Source organism: Labeo rohita, chromosome 21 (assembly GCF_022985175.1).
Source record: "Labeo rohita strain BAU-BD-2019 chromosome 21, IGBB_LRoh.1.0, whole genome shotgun sequence".
NCBI lineage: Eukaryota > Metazoa > Chordata > Actinopteri > Cypriniformes > Cyprinidae > Labeo > Labeo rohita.
In genome coordinates, this window is record NC_066889.1 from 28,412,426 (window position 1) to 28,429,940 (window position 17,515).

Genomic DNA, 17,515 nt, shown 5'->3' on the forward strand with positions numbered 1-17,515 from the left:
TATCGTTCTATATCTATCTGTTGTTCTATTGTTATGTTCTTTTCTTTGGCTCTGTTATTTCATCCATCCATCCATGTCCTATCATTCTATCTGTCTGTTGTTCTGTCGTTCAATCTATAATTCTGACGTTCTTTCGTTCTATCATTATGTTCCATTCTTTCATTCTGTTGTTTCATCCATCCATCCATCGTTCTATCGCTCTATATATATCTATTGTTCTATCATTATGTTCTTTTCTTTGGCCCTGCTGTTCCATCCATCCATCCATCCATTGTCCTATCATTCTATCTGTCTGTTGTTCTATCGTTCAATCTGTTATTCTGTCATTCTTTCATTCTGTTGTTTTCATCCATCTATCCATCCATCCATTGTTCTATCTATCGTTCTATTGTTCTGTCATTACTTTCTTTCTATCTTTGTTCAATCCATCAATCGTTCTATCATTCTATATCTATCTATTGTTCTATCGTTATGTTCTTTTCTTTGGCTCTGTTGTTCCATTCATCCATCCATTGTCCTGTCGTTCTATCTGTCTGTTGTTCTGTCATTCAATCTATCATTCTGTCGTTCTTTCGTTCTATCATTATGTTCCATTCTTTGATTCTGTTGTTTCCATCCATCCAGCTATCCATCCATCCATTGTTCTATCATTCTATATCTATCTGTTGTTCTATCCTTATGTTCTTTTCTTTGGCTCTGTTGTTCCATCCATCCATCCATTGTCCTAAAGTTCTATCTGTCTATTGTTCTATCGTTCTGTCTATCATTCTGTCATTCTATCGTTCTATAATTATGTTCTATTCTTTCGTTCTGTTGTTCCGTGCGTCCGTCCGTCCATCCATCCAGCGATTCAGTGCTGAAGAATTAAAACGAAAGTGATAAAAACAAGTAAGTAAATGAAGGCAGCTAAGACAGAAGGCTGTTCTAATGTTACGTAATCTTACCAGAGCATTCCAATATGTGAATATTTTCATAACAACACGAGCCGCTTGAAAGTTATTAACATAACTGATGTTCAGAATAGCAAGCAAGAGCTGCTTTGTTTACGTTTACATCATTACATCATTGCTTGTAACGTAAGTCAGGTTTTGGGCTTTAAGCCCAATGGCGTTTTGAGGGGGGTTCCCCATTAAAAACTGTGTTCTGGGGGGTAAAATACACGATTTTTTTGGTAGGTTTCCCCTGGTAAAATAAACATTCCAATAAATATTACATTATTGGGGTCACTACAATGTATGAATGAATATGTTAGCCTTAAGGTTATCTATAAGGTAGTGTGCTCCAAAACAACGACAAAATATGGTGTTTACAAGATATGAGCTTTCAAAACTTAACAGTCTCTCACTTTCGCCAATATGAATCAACGATTGTGATGACACGCTGCACTTCAGCTTCTCATCAAACCTTCTGTCCAATGAAATGCTCTCTGGAATCCGTAGCGTCCCGCCCCCTACACTATAAATGGACATTGAAGCTGAGGCTGAGATCGGTCACTTGTTCAAAGTGTTAGTGTTTACTATATGGTGAATTGCATGTAGTGCACAATGTAGGCGATAGGGAACGATTCAGACGGTGTAAATATACTTTCCATTGGGGCAAATGAGGTCTGGTTTAGCGTTGTGTCACGTGAACCGCGGAAGTGCGCACAGTTCATATGCGTGAGTTGGCATGTATTAAACTACACAGCCTCAGCATGATTATGATCAATATTCTGTTTTAGTATGAATTCGATATTGAATCTAGGGGGTAATCTGTTAGACTGTGGCTGTCATAAGCTGTCAAATGTGGATTTACCGGACTCAGTAGCGATGGGTCGTTCTTGAGCGATTCGAATCTATAATGTGACTCGGGACGAATGAGTCGTCTCGTTCAGTCGCGCATGTGCAACATCCTATTAGGTTCTGTACTGGAATTAGTTCATCTGTTTCAAGTCTTTAGGTTTTTCCGAGTCGTTTGTTCATCTTATGGGGCTGTCATGTGATGAACGAACGACTCAAACCCGAAAACTTGTCAGATAAGAGGCGAGGTGAGCTAAAAAGACCCAGGTAAACAATGAATGAATCTTTTCTGTTTCTTGTCTTGTTTGTAGTGTGATCAATCTCTGTGTAAGCAGTAGATGTGTTAGGGTGGTAACGCGTAACATTTTAATTATATTTTGCTAAAATGAACGGAATGACTCAAAAAGTTTCGTTCATTTTGCTGAACGAGACTCAAAGGTCCGAGTCTGTAAAATGATCCGAACTTCCCATCACTACTACGAATCACGTCTAAGTTCATCGTCTGTGTACTGAGTATGGCGAAAAACTCCATCTTATTTTCTCCTACAACTTGAAAGGAAGACATCGTTGTACCTTTTTGTTTGTAAACAGCATTTGACTTACTTGCACTTTCTTAGTCTTTGCACGTTCGCTTTGTAAACACTGTAGTTCAATTGTACGTAGTGTCGTGAACGCGCATCCCAGAGCCTGTGCTACACAAGCTTTTGTGCTTAAAGGGGTCATCGGATGCCCATTTTCCACAAGTTGATATGATTCTTTAGGGTCTTAATGAAAAGTCTCTAATATACTTTGTTTAAAAATTCTCAATGGTTTTGTAAAACAACACCCTTTTTACCTTGCCAAAATCAGTTCTGCAAAAATCATCTCATTCTAAGGGGTTGTTCCTTTAAATGCAAATGAGCTCTGCTCACCCCGCCCCTCTCTTCTCTCTGTGGAAAGACGGTCTTGTTTACATTAGCCGCGTTTAGCTGTTAAACTTCCTAACTACCACGTTATAAGGAAAGGCGATCGCAAAGATTCATTAAAAAACGCTTATACTCACTTCTGCTGTAAGTGAAGCTGGATCACGAATGATTCGCGTGAACATAGACGGATATATGTAGATCGGGAGGCGCATTCCCTTCACAAACAAACATAATCTACTGCATCTTCAGCGACTCAGATGTCGGGAGTAAATGACGACCACTGTGTTCATTATTACATCCAGCAACACAACACCTCAGTCGCTCAATCTGAGATATTCTTGTCTAACTTACATCCCTGCTCTGGCATCAAAACATGGAAAGTTACTGGACTGTTACAGCTGGTCTGAGGTAAGAGCTCATGTCAATCAACTATTGTGGGAGCGGCATCTGTCAGTCAGGCATCTGAGAACGGCTCGATTTGAAAAAGGGGATATTATTTTTACAGATTAATTAAAAACCACTGCATGGATTTTTATCATTATAGGGTAGATTTGTACATACACTGACAACACACATTAATGTTCAAACAACATGAAAAAGTGAACATAGCATCCGATGACCCCTTTAAAGTATACAAATTTTTATTTTCCGAAAAAATAAACAATCGTTTTGCTAGATAAGACCCTTGTTCCTCGGCTGGGATCGTTTAGAGCCTTTGAAGCTGCATTTAAACTACATTTTGGAAGTTCAAAATCAGGGCACTATAGTCCATTATATGGAGAAAAATGCTGAAATGCTTTCCTCAAAAAACATAATTTCTTCATGACTGAAGATAAAGACATGAACATCTTGGATGACAAGGGGGTAAGTAAATTATTTGTGAATTGTTGTTCTGGAATTGGACTTCTCCTTTAACAGAACCTTACTGAAATTCTCTGATCTTGTCGATAGTTTGTTCAGTGGTGTTCTCTTCTCAGACCTCAGCTTTTCATTGCTAAAAATGTCACCCCTTGTGGTATTACATCACGTACGCAAAGCGAGTCGTGGATAAACATGGGTGTGTGTTTTGCATGCTGTGTTTCTTTCTCTTTCCGGGTGTGTGCTCTGTTACGCTCTTCACACAGCTCTGCGGCAGCATCCGGCTGGATTGTGTGTTGTTTCAGCGCTGCGAGCCACGTTTAATAAAAGTGATGCCTGCTTGTTGGAATTCAGCTCTGCTGTTTGATTAGTGTAACTAGCACAGGATTTAAGCATGTTTAGCTTAAGGTGCATTCTCACTTCCTTCATATAATATTAAACCAAGAAAAGGCGTTGGGTTTTTGTTGTTGGTAATGTTAAGCAATACCTCATGTGATGAAAGGAGGACATATTTAAATATTTACAGAGGGATTCTTCCCCGCTGAACTTTTCCAAATTAATCTCTTATCAAACAATGCACGGTATCGGTCTAGATGCTTTCGAGATGCTTGAGCGCTCATCTGGAGCGTAAACACCTCAGGTTTCCTTTAAACCAAAGGAGGATCAGCCTGTGATTGTGACCGGAGAAACTCATCAATCGTTAAATTCAACATCAAATCAAAAATTGTTTACTGTAGACTGTTTACTTTCTTAAACCATGTGTCTGGTCTTATTCATCAGTGCATGTTCTTCCAAAGAATCAAAAGTTGACATCATTTTATCAAAAACTAGTACATTTAGCTGCCTCAGTGTGAGCCAAGTCCTTTTTTCCCCAACCAAAGTCATATAAAGACTGTTTTTGTCATCCAAAATAAAATAAAATTCTTAAAATATATCTATAAATTGCACACTACGGATGTAAAATGGGTTGTGAAAGCTGTTGACTTTGAGTTTGTTCCATAAAAGTTGTTCTCTGTTTTATATTGTGTATTATAGGCGTTCATGTAAAATGGGTCATGAGTTTGATTCCAATAAAATATATGGTAAAATATGTTTAATATTTCTTAGAATAAATGCAGTGTAAGTTGCTTTGGATGCATAAATGTAAATGGATTTGCAGTTGTGGATGGATGTAGGATTTACAGTTTTCACTTAGAAATTGCTAGTGGATTTCACAAATAATGGCAAATAACACACTAAATTTAGCATGAAATTTTGAAAAAGCCAAACCAAACAAAAAAACCCCCTGAAATAGTATTTTTGTAAAACATACTCCAATATGATTTATTTTTTATTTACTTGGGAACTTGGAAAAATGTCTTTGTCTTTTTTGTTTTTCCATCGTGTAAATTTTTAACAAACACGTTTTAGATCCATGACTTTGTAAAACTGAAATAATTTGATTTATAATTTTAATTACAAAGAAATCACAAGTAACACATTGAATTAAACATGACATGATTTTTTTTTTTACATACTTACATACTCCAGTATTAAGTTTAATTACTTGGAAGAGCTTCGAAAAATCTTTTTTTTTTTCTTTACAATGTGCTTTTTAGTGATGCTAGTGTTTTTTCGTCATGTAAATTATTAAATAAAATTAAAAAATAAATAGTTTATTTTTATTTATTATTTTTTTTTAATATATAGTGCGTACTTTCATGTAAAGTATTAAATTATTTTTAATGAAATGGTATTTTTAAGTATTCCAATAGTATTTGTTCTATTTTCTTAGAAACTTTTCAAAACACATGCACATACACACACACACTTCTATTTATTTATTTATTTATTTATTTTATTTTATTTTTTTTTAGGGAAATTGTGTACATGACATATGAAAATGAGTATCCTTATCTGTTTGTAAGTTTTTTTTTAAATATATATATTTTATTATTTTATTTTAGTTAACGTTTATTTTATTTCAAATAATGCTTTTCATGGTTTTTGGGTTTAGTTTTTTAAATAACTTAATTTTTGTCTTAAATTTATTTATTTTTAGTTGTTTTTATCACTTCTTTATCAATTCAATTTTTTTTTTTTAGGGGAATTGTGTACATGACATGAAAATGAGTATCCTTGTCTGACCTAGATCGTATCAGAACTAAACAAACTATATGTTTTACTGTCCATTTTTGTATGGATGCATGTGGTTTCCTGTGTTGTGTGACTGCTGGTGTAGAGTGATGCGGTGTGTGTTTATGTGGCGATACCTGTGAGGGTGGAGTCCTGTGTAACGTCAGCTGGGTTCATTATTTGACAGGAAGCTTTTTAAACTGAAGCAAATGAAAAGTGCTGATAACATCAGAATATCTTTTCACCGGCGGTACGTTCTGTTCTGTAAAGAGTCTGTGTCAAAGGTCGATGCTTTTTTTGTATTCCATATTTGCGTAAATCATTTCATATTTTTCACTGTCATCATGAACTATGGATTTTTTTTACAGGATTGAGAAATACATGTGAAAACACTGATTGCATGCAGTGGGAATGCTGCTAAGAAGGAAGGAAACATTTAAAAATATTAATTATAATGATATATTATTTAATGATAATAATAAAAATACATTTTAAATTATCATTTGATGTAATAAAAATAAAATATTACATTTTTTTAAATACATTTTATTTTTCAAATTTACAAGAAGATTAATTGATGTTAAATTAATCGATTTTAAATACAACCAAACTTCACAAAAACATTTGCCAATTGCCTTTTGATCCATTTGCTATTCAAATAAAAAAAATATTTGATATGTATTGCATATATGTATATTTGTTATTTTAGTATCATTATTTTTTTGTTCATATTTTGAATTAATGTTTTTTATTTTTTTTATTAGATTTATACTAAGTTTTAGTATTTTACTTTCATATATTTTAATAATATTTTTTGTTTGTGTTTTTGTTGTCATTTTATTACTTTTTTTAGATTTATATATTTAATATATAGACTACATAGGTTTATTTATTTATTTATTTATTTATTTTTAGCACTTCAATTACTAATTTAAAAATATACTGTTATTTATATTAATACTATTATAAAAATATACTAATATTACAAAATACTGCCTTGGCAACTAACTGAAATGAAATGTTTAATTTGTTTTGTATTTTATTATATTTTTTTTAGTTAATGTTTATTTTATTTTAAATGATGGCTTTTCATGCTTTTGGTTTTAGTTTTTTAAAATAACTTTGAATTTTTGTCTTAAATTGATTTCTTTATAGTTATTTTTATCACTTTAATTACTAATTTAAAAAGTAAATAAAAAATGCTACATTGGCAACTAGCTGAAATAAAATATGTTTAATTTATTTTAGTTAATGTTTATTTTATTTCAGATGATGGCTTTTCATGGTTTTGGATTTAGTTTTTTAAAATAACTTAGAATTTTTTGTCTTAAATGTATTTATTTATTTATTTATTTTTATCGCTTCAGTTACTAACTAAAAAATAAATAAAAAATGCTGCCTTGGCAACTAGCTAGTTAACGTTTATTTTATTTCAAATGATGGCTTTTCATGGTTTTGGTTTTAGTTTTTTTAAATAACTACATTTTTGTCCTAATTTATTTATTTATTTTTTGTTGTTTTTATCATTTCATTTACTAATTTAAAATGTAAAAAAAAAATGCTGCCTTGGCAACTACCTGAAATACAATAAGTTTAAGATTTTTTTTATTTTATTATTATTATTATTTTTTTTTTTTTAGTTAACATTTATTTTATTTCAAATGATGGCTTTTCATGGTTTTAGTTTTTTAAAATAACTATGAACTTTTGTGTTAAATTTATTTATTTATTTATTTATAGCACTTCAGTTACTAATTGAAAAATAAATAAAAAATGCTGCCTTGGCAACTAGCTGAAATAAAATAAGTTGAGGTTTTTTAAAAATATTTTATTATTTTATTTTAGTTAACTTTCATTTTATTTCAAATGAAAGCTTTTTATGGTTTTAGGTTTTAGTTTTTTAAAATAACTTTGAATTTTTTTCTTTGTTTCTTTGTTTCTTTGTTTCTTTCTTTCTTTATTTAGCATTATTTTAGCACTTAAATTACTGATTATATAAAAATATAAAAATGCTGCCTTGGCAACTATCTCAAATAAAATCAGTTTATTTATTTTTTACAAATATTTTATTATTTTATTTCATTTCAAATTATGGATTTGTATGTTTTTTTTCCTTTTAGTTATTTTTTAAATATTATTTAAATAAATTTTTAATGGATTTGGAGGAGCCAACAATTATAACTAACATTGTAGATCAATAATGTGATGATTCAGTACCACTGGTTCCCAGTGTTTTGTAAGAGTGTTGTATGTTCACTGTTACTGTGTGTAGTGGAAAATGTGTGTGTGTGTTTCTGCATAGCGTTAGCAAGCCAAATCAGTGTTTTGACATGTTGCTTCACTACACGCAAATCTGCCGATTATTGTCTCAATGCACTGTTTATCTGCCTGTTTCAAAGCCTTAATGTAGAAATTTCCTCTCTTTTCTCGGGACAGAGGGTCTCTCAGGATGAGCGCTCGAGCGCGGGCAGCTTCCCAGGGTTCTCTGGAGGAGCCGGATGATGAGGTGGTGCCGTACAGCGATGATGAGACGGACGACGAGTTACAGTCAGAAGATGATCTGGATCGAAGTGAAGATCAGCTGCCAGAACCAGAGACCAGACCCCCACCTGCCGCCGGTGAGTTTAAGGACAGATCTGGTGTGAACGTGTCCTGTTAGTGCTTGTTTTGTGTTTGTGCTGATTGTGATTCTCCTATCAGAGCCCGGCTGGAGTGTCCGAGCAAATGACAGGGAATACTGCAACCAGCCCCAGTTTAAAAAGAAGGTCTTTCTGTGCATCAAGAAAAGCAGATATTCTGTAAGTGAATGCATTGTTATTTTTAGTCAAACCTGAATAGCCTGTTTGTGCACTACCAGTTTGAAATAATTAGAAAGATTTTTTTCTTTTCTGCTGCATTTACTTGATTAAAAAAAAATGCTGTAAAAATGTAAAATATTATTGCAATTTAAAGTAACTTTTTTCTACTTTAATATATTGTAAAGTAGAATTTATTTCTGTGATCAAAGCTTGATTTTCAGCATCATTACTCCAGTCTTCAGTGTCACATGATGCTTCAGAAATCATTATAATATGCAGATTTTTTTCTTTTGTTGTTTTTGTGTAATTGTTTTTTTTTTTTTTAAATAAAAATGTATGTTTTTTTTTCCAGCAATGATGCATTAAATTGATCAAAAGTGTTACAAAAGATTTTCATTTGAAATTAATGCTGTTCTTTTGAATTTTATATTCATCAAAGATTCCTGAAAAAATATGTATCACAGTTTCCACACAAATATGAAGCACCACTCCTGTTTTTCAGCATTAATAATAATAATAATAATAATAATAATAATGATAATAATAATAATAATAACAATGATTATTATTATAATAAATAATTAATAGTTAAGAACCAATATTAATAAATGGCCATTTATAATAATTAAAAAGCAGATTAGCATATTAGAATGATTTCTGAAGGATCATGTGACGCTTAAGACTGGAGTAATGATGCTGAAAATTCAGCTTCAATCACAGAAATAAATTACATTTTACAATATATTCACCTAGAATATACTTATTTGAAATTGTAATTATATTTCAGAATTTTTACTGTATTTTTGATCAAAGCAGAAGAGACTTATTTCTAAAACTTAAAAAAAGTCTTAATTATTCCAAACTTTTGACTGTTTATTTTATTTTATTTTGTTATTTAATTTAATTTATTTTTTGTTTTAATTTAATTAAATTATTTTTTTTATTTTAATTTATTTCAATTTATTTTATTATTTTATTTATTTTATTAAATTTTTTTATTTAATTTAATTTTAATTTAATTTAATTCTTTATTTTATTTTTTTTATTTTAATTTAATTTAATGTAATTTTTATTGTATTTGGTTAATTTAATTTAATTTTGTTTTATTTAATTTTATTTTACTAAAATTATTTTACTTTGAGCTTGTAACCAGAAGTCTATGATTGTGTCTTTAAGACACTCAACTTTACAGATTGTCCTAGTAAATACTGTGAGTATCCTCAGATAAAAACCTCTGGTAATGATTTCCCACAGCTTACAAACACTAAACAGCTTGCATGCTGGATTTTTCCAGTATTTACATCACAAACAGTGAGTGCTTGAAGCAGGCCAATGTTTCCATATTAAACTAAAGATACATGAAACAAGTGAAACTATACTTTTACCACAGCATAATCATTATTTTGATACATATTTCCTCGCATACTGGTCAAACCACAGTCGGTTTTTAGTTTTGTGTAGTCTGAGAAAGGACTCAGAAATGTTAATGTGCATACAGTGTCTGTTTTTCTCTGTCCAATGTTTAATTTTTAGTCAGACAACAACAACTTCAGAGGTGACTTCTAAGTTTATTGATTACACTTCTGGTTCATAGCTCTACTCATAATGACTTAACAAACATTGCAAGTCAGTCTTAGTATTACACATCAGTCTGAGACATTTGTATTTTTGGAAACGCCTTCAGGAAACACGAGGAAATTAAGTGACACGTCATGCAATTTGCTTGTAATTCATCATTTTGCTCTTATCTGTTTTGTCGAGTTAAATAACACTAAAACCTCTGGGCTTGGCCTCTATTATGGCCTAAACTGAGAGTTTTATAGTCATTTTCTTACATAATTTACATGTTAAACATGCAACAGCTCTGTTTAGAGTTTATGATTTCTGGTATGGCAGTTATCTGAGACTGGAAAAACGAGTCTGTCGTGTGTCAAATGTCCTGAGGTTTGCTGCGTTTCATGTGTTCGGTGTGAGATATAAGCAGTGACGGCAGGGTTTGTCTTGAGGTTGAAATGTTACCCTACGAGAGCAGATATAGATGTGTTGTGATTTACATGCATGGAAATCAGTTGGGTTTGGAAGCTAGACTCTTAAACGAGTGAATGGAACTGAAATAGAGAAATGAAAATAGTAACTAAAATATAAAAACAGGCAAATGAAATGCAGAGACACAATGAGCCAGATTCATGAATTTGTAACTGTGGTTTTGAAGCTGTGGAAGCTTGTTTTTCGCCACAGGATAAAAATAAAAAAGATAATTGTGACTTTCTCACAATTCAGAAATTTTTATTTATTATTATTATTATTATTAATTAATGAGAGAGTTCAGAGTTTTCTTCTGGCAATTCTGAGAAATAAAAAAAAATTGCAATTTTCCTTTTATTATGAATATTATAATTATTTATTATTCTGTGACAGTGAAAAAAAAAAAATTAGAAACAGAATAGTAACATGTAAAATTAGAATTCCAATAAAAAGTAACAATTTTATAAACGTTTATTGATTATAAATAAATATGATAATAAATTAATTCTGTATTTAAAAAAAAAAACATTTTGTGTCTTAGAAACTCATCTGTTGCTCATATATGTATGCATACATATAAATAAATTATTAATATTTTAAAATTTTTTATAAATGTATTAAAATCTAAAAATAGTTACTATGATAATGATAATAATAATAATAATAATAATAAATTAAATTACTTAATTCTATATAAAAATAATTTTTTATAAATAATTTTTTTGTAAATCTATTAAAATCTAAAAATAATTACTATGATAATAATATAAATAAGTATATATACGTAAAATTTTTTATTTATTTTTTATTTTTTTATTAAGCTCTTAAAATATTAAAATAATTATTAAATATTTTTATGAAAATTGTATGTTTTCGTTTTATGAACCATATGAACTTATATGAACTTCAATCCATCTGTTTTTATGTCAAATCTCAAAATCCTGAGAAAAAGTGACAAAATTGCAGAATTCCCAAAACTGTGAGATGTAAACTCAGAATTTAAAGAAACAAATTTATATTTATGTGATATAATCTGAAATTTTTGAAAAATGTCACAATTATCTTTTAAAATTATTATTACTATTATTATTTATTCTTTGGCAGAAACAAGCTTCCCCAGATCTGAAGACAAGCTTTTATTTTGATTTTAGTTTTTTTGATAAAAATGTTTATCTTTATACGTACAGTATATACATTATTACATTTAAACTTGACAAGAAAATCTGCATTATTTCCCAACTAACAAACTTAAAACTTACTGATGAGCCTTGGTTTACATGAGAAGGCTTTTTCCTTTACAAAGTCTTGAATATTTCAGTGAAATATTGATGTATTATTTTAATATCAGCAGGTAGTGTTTTATAAACATGTTAATTGTGATAATTCACAATTCAATTCTTGTGGGCTGAGAACCTGCAAAGCTACGACTTAATGTTTTGTGCGGGTTTGATGATATCTTACATTTCTTTTCATTTTAAGAGCAATGCAATCAAGACCTACAAATACAACTTCTTCACGTTCCTGCCGCTGAACCTTTACGAGCAGTTTAAGAGAGCGGCCAACCTCTACTTCCTGTGTCTGCTCATCCTGCAGGTAGAAACCAATAAAACCCTATGATACTGTATCTCACACTGTCAGTGTTGCAAAATAATGTCCCGCAGGCTGATCATATTTTCTCAAATATTGATATTGACAATATTGACATAAAAATTGAAAATGAACAGGGTTGGTTTCGATTTCGTGTTGTTTTGTGAATCATATAAACGTGTGTGATTGTGATATGAATGCATGTGTTTGAATGTGTCAGATCATTCCTCAAATCTCCACACTGCCGTGGTACACCACCCTGGTGCCATTAGTGCTGGTTTTGGGCATCACCGCCATCAAAGACCTTGTGGACGACCTGGTGAGTCCTTGCGTGTGTTTTCTGATGTAATGGTTTTGTTGAAAAGCAGCCATTAATTGTCAGGACGTGCTAATGGTTTCTGTCATGTGATCTGTGTCTCTCGTTGAAAGGCACGACACAGGATGGACAAAGAAATCAACAACAGAAAGTGCGACGTGCTGCAAAATGGCAGGTAAACACCAAACTTTAAAGTACATGAGATTAGTGTTTATGTTAAAAAAAAAAATTGCATGAAAATGTTGAGATTAAAGCTGAATTTTCATTTGTCAGGTTTGTAGAGACCAGATGGATGCACCTGCAAGTTGGTGACGTGGTCAGGCTAAAGAAAAATGATTTTATCCCGGTAGGTTATTTTTAATTCTGTTTGGCTTCCTGTTGAGAGATTCCACCATATTTTATTTTATTTTATTTTATTTTATTTTATTTTATTTTATTTTATTTTATTTTATTTTATTTTATTTTATTTTATCCATGCTCTATTTGAATGTTGTCTTAAAGATTCTCATCTGTTGTACAGCTTTTATAAATTATAAAAATGTAATAAAAAAAGATAAAATTATATATTATACACTAAAATAAATTAAAAAAAAAACAAATAATAAATATTATCTGTTTTGTACTCAGACATACATACATATTTATTTTATTTTATTTTAATTAATTTTTTTTTTTATTTTTTTATTTTATCCATACTCCATTTGAATGTTGTTTTAGAGATTCTCATCTGTTGTACAGCTTTTATAAATTATAAAAATATAAATAAAAAAGATAAAATTATATATTATACATTAAAATAAATAAAAAAAAACAAATAATAAAAATTATCTATTTTGTACACAGATATACATGCACATTTATTTTATTTTATTTTATTATTTTATTTTATTATCCATACTCTATTTGAATGTTGTCTTAGAGATTCTCATCTGTTGTACAGCTTTTATAAATTATAAAAATATAAATAAAAAAAATATAAAATGATATATTATTCACTAAAATAAATTAAATAAAAAATAAAAATTATCTACTTTTTTATACACATACATTTATTTTATTTTATTTTATTTTATTTTTTTTTGTTTTGAATATTAATTTGTTGTCATGTCATGTTTATGCTCCATTCTGCATTTTATTATTTTATTGATGTGTTTCTTCATCCCTCCAGTCACTTCACTCACCCTTTTGAGTTCATTTTTAAGTTCATTTCTCATTTTCACCTGTGTTTTGACCTCATGTAGGCCGATATTCTGTTGTTGTCCAGTTCAAATCCCAACAGTCTGTGTTATGTAGAGACGGCCGAGCTTGACGGGTAAGAGACACATGAAACACAACAGACCATACATCAGTTTATTAAACCTCTGAATCACACTATTACATATTTCCACACTCTTAGATGAGTATTTCATCACACGATGCCTGTTTTTATGATGATTTTTTACAATAGCCATAATCGACTTGCTTTGGCCATAACCACGAAACCATTGTCTGCTGGCATGAATCAGTTTTTGTGTAATTTGATGACTTATTTTTGGTAATGTCAACATTACGAACGCTCATTGAAGTGCTTGGACATTGATTCATAATGGAAGTTGTGTAATGGATTTGTTCTTTGTCTCGTCCAGTTTACATACAAAGGAATCATAATTCAGTTCCCATTTGTCTGTGTGCTTTTGAATGGTTTCATTAATATTAAAACACTGAATTGATATATTAGTAATGTAATATTTTATTTTATTTTAAATATTTTATGCATTTTTTTTAAATGTAAGCCTCGTTTCAAAACGAGAAACCTCAAGTATTTCACATTAGACTATATTTTAAGTTTTTATGACTTCTAATTATGAAACATTGAATTTTCATTATACATATCCTTGAATATTTATTTGCTGTCATGTCATGTTTGTTGCTTTTTCTCCATTAAACTTTTTTGTTTGTTTGTTTTTTAAACATTTTAACATTTTTCAATCTCACAGTTTAGTCCAAAAAAACCAACCAAACAAACAAACAAACAAAATTTTACCTTTCACAATCGTAAATCAGTTTCTGGGTATTACTGATTAATATATGTGTTCCTTTTAATTGTTTCATAAATATTACAAATGTTTATATATTTTAAAAATAATATTAATTATATTTATAATTAATATTTAATATTTTATGTATAAAAAAAACTATGCATAATATATATACATAAAACTATACATACATTTTTTTAAACAAAATAAATATTTTTATAATTATTTTTTTAATTTTAATTATAAAATTATGTATAGTATTTTTTATTTATGAAATTTTTGTTTTAACTAAAAAAAAATTCATGCTAAAAGTATTAGAATATTAGCGAAATAATGACAAGAAACCTGAGGTTAATTAAGAATTAAGAACAAATTTATTTGCTGTCATGTCATGTTTATGGTTGCTTTTCTTCTGTTTTTTTACATTTCATTTTTTTTTATAAACTTGCTTAATTTTGTATTTCACATACAATAGAATCATAATTCAGCTCCTGTGTTTGTCTCTCTGTATTTTGTATTGTTTCATAAATATATAAATAATAATGAATATTTCATTCATAGAATATTTTATTTTTAATATTTTATAAAATCTTTTTCATTTCAGTGTAAGTCTTTAAAAGCATTGTAATATTGGTAAAAAATCCACTGCAAGCAAAATATATATAAAAAATAATTTTTTTTTACTGAATATAAAATAAAAAAAAAACATAATTTATATAAATGAATAAAATATAATATTTAAATAAAATAGATATTTTTATTGTTTGATGGAGGATGGGAGTTGGTTTTAGTGCGTTTTAGTGGTTTCTTATTGTTCGTTTTTGTTTTGTTTGTCCAGAGAGACGAATCTAAAGTTCAAGATGGGTCTGAAGGTGACAGATGAGCGTCTTCAGGAGGAGAATCAGTTGGCCCAATTTAATGGTGAATATGAGAATGACTGTTTACACCTAAAATATGAGTGTTTGATAGACTTACAGACAAAGCGACTGCTAATTTGCGTGCGTAGTTGCATGATTGTGTTTGTACATGCAGAAACACGTGTTGCTGCTAACCAGGTGCGGCACGTGAATATCCAGCCATTTTTCTGTCCTTGTTAAAAACAATATGCTGCAAAATGAGTGGGATTTTGAATCAAACTGATTTAGAAACCAAACACCTGATAATGTTAATGCTTCCATGTAACTTCCATGTGCAATTTCTGGTTTTGTGTCTTTCTCAGCGCTGGTTATGTGCGAAGAGCCCAATAACCGTCTGGATAAGTTTGTGGGAACGATGATCTGGGACGCTCAGAGTTACGCGCTCGACCTGGACAACATGCTGCTCAGAGGATGCAAGATTCGCAACACGGACGAGTGCCACGGCCTGGTCATATTCGCAGGTCAGTGTTCAGTATGCTGACCGACACACATTCATGTTTACGGTTTGGTGTGTGTGTGTTTGTAAGCAGCTGTAATTTTCGTTCTTTAGGAAATGACACTAAAATCATGAGGAACGGAGGGAAGACCAGGTTTAAGCGCACCCTAATAGACAAACTCATGAACTACATGGTCTACACGGTCAGTTAAACATTACCATTGTACTTGTTCAGTTTTGATTAAATTTTTTTTTATAAATTTTATTTTATTTATAGTTTTATTTGTTTATTTAAAGAACTATATTCATTAGTTTTATTTATATTGCGTATTATTTTTATTTTTATTTATATTGTTAGCTATGCATTGTGTATTTATAGAGGTTTGTTTATTTATTTTATTTATAGAGAGTGCAGTTGAATTTATTATATTTAGATATACAAAGTGCATTTATTTATATATATATTTTTACAGAGAATGCATTTATATAATGTATTTATTTTTATTTATAGAGTGCGTTCATAGTTTTATTTATTTATCTTTTATTTTGTTTACAGAGAGGGTGCATTTATAGAATTTATTTTATTCAGTATTTTTTATTTTTAGTTATTTATTTATAGATAGGGTGCATTTTTATTGTGTGTTTATATTTATTTTAAATGTTATTTATACTTTTACTTTACTTTAAATAATGCATATATAGTTATAGAGAGTGCTTTTTTATTTTTTGTCTATTTTATTCAATATGTTTTATTTTTAGTTTTATTTATTTATAGATAGTGCATTTTTATAGTGTATTTATATTTATTGAAATAATTATTTATATTTATATTTTTACTTTTATTTATATAGTGCATATATAGTTTACCTGTTATTTTTTTATAGCTTTTTTTAATAGATTTTTTTTTTTATTATTCGGTATTTTTATTTACAGAGTGAATTTATCGTTTATTTATTAATCTTATTTATACAGTGTGCATTTATAGAATTATTTAATTTAGTATTATTATTTTTATTTATTTTTAGAGTGCATTTATATAGTTTATTTTATATTGAAATCATTGTTTGTATATATATATTTTAATTCATTTATATAGTGCATATATAGTTTACCCATTATTTTTGTTTATAGAGAGTGCTTTTTTTATTATTCAGTATTTTTGTTTATAGAGTGAATTTATAGTTTATTTATTAATCTTATTTATACAGCATGCATTTATACAATTGGTTATTTAATTCAATATTTTTATTTTTAGATGTATTTATTTGTAGAGTACATTTGTATAATTATTTATTTTTATTTAAATTATTATTTATATTTTTACTTTCATTCATATAGTGCATACATAGTTTATCTATTATTTTTATTTATAGAAAGTGCAGTTTTGTTTATTATATTCAGTATTTTTAATTATAGAATAAATTTTTAGGTTTTTTTATGAATCTTATTTGTAAAGAATGTGTTTTTTAGAATTTTGCTTATTTTATTCAGTATTGTTTTTATTTTAGTTGCATTTATTTATAAAGAGTGCATTTATATAGTTTATTTATATAATTATATTTATTTTTTTTATTCTTAGAGTGCATAGAGTATATAGTAGAGCATATAGTTTATAGAGTATATTGTTATACTATAGTATATAACTATATAGAGTATGTAGTTTTAATAGTTTATAGAGAGTGCAGTTTTAGTTTAATATATTTAGTATTTTTATTTAAAAAGTGAATTAATAATTTCATTTGTTGATCATATTTTTAAAGAA

The 17,515-nt window shown here is 29.0% G+C and overlaps 1 protein-coding gene across 1 annotated transcript in view; it reads left to right on the top strand.

The window, feature by feature from the left end:
* atp8b1 (ATPase phospholipid transporting 8B1) overlaps nucleotides 1-17,515 on the top strand; it is a 46,796-nt gene that overhangs the window by 11,951 nt on the left and 17,330 nt on the right. Inside the window, 10 exon segments of the mRNA XM_051093763.1 lie at nucleotides 8,093-8,274; nucleotides 8,357-8,454; nucleotides 11,959-12,072; nucleotides 12,287-12,385; nucleotides 12,496-12,557; nucleotides 12,656-12,728; nucleotides 13,624-13,694; nucleotides 15,239-15,321; nucleotides 15,620-15,778; nucleotides 15,868-15,956. Coding sequence (XP_050949720.1) covers nucleotides 8,106-8,274; nucleotides 8,357-8,454; nucleotides 11,959-12,072; nucleotides 12,287-12,385; nucleotides 12,496-12,557; nucleotides 12,656-12,728; nucleotides 13,624-13,694; nucleotides 15,239-15,321; nucleotides 15,620-15,778; nucleotides 15,868-15,956 — 1,017 coding nt within the window. The 5' untranslated portion in view covers nucleotides 8,093-8,105.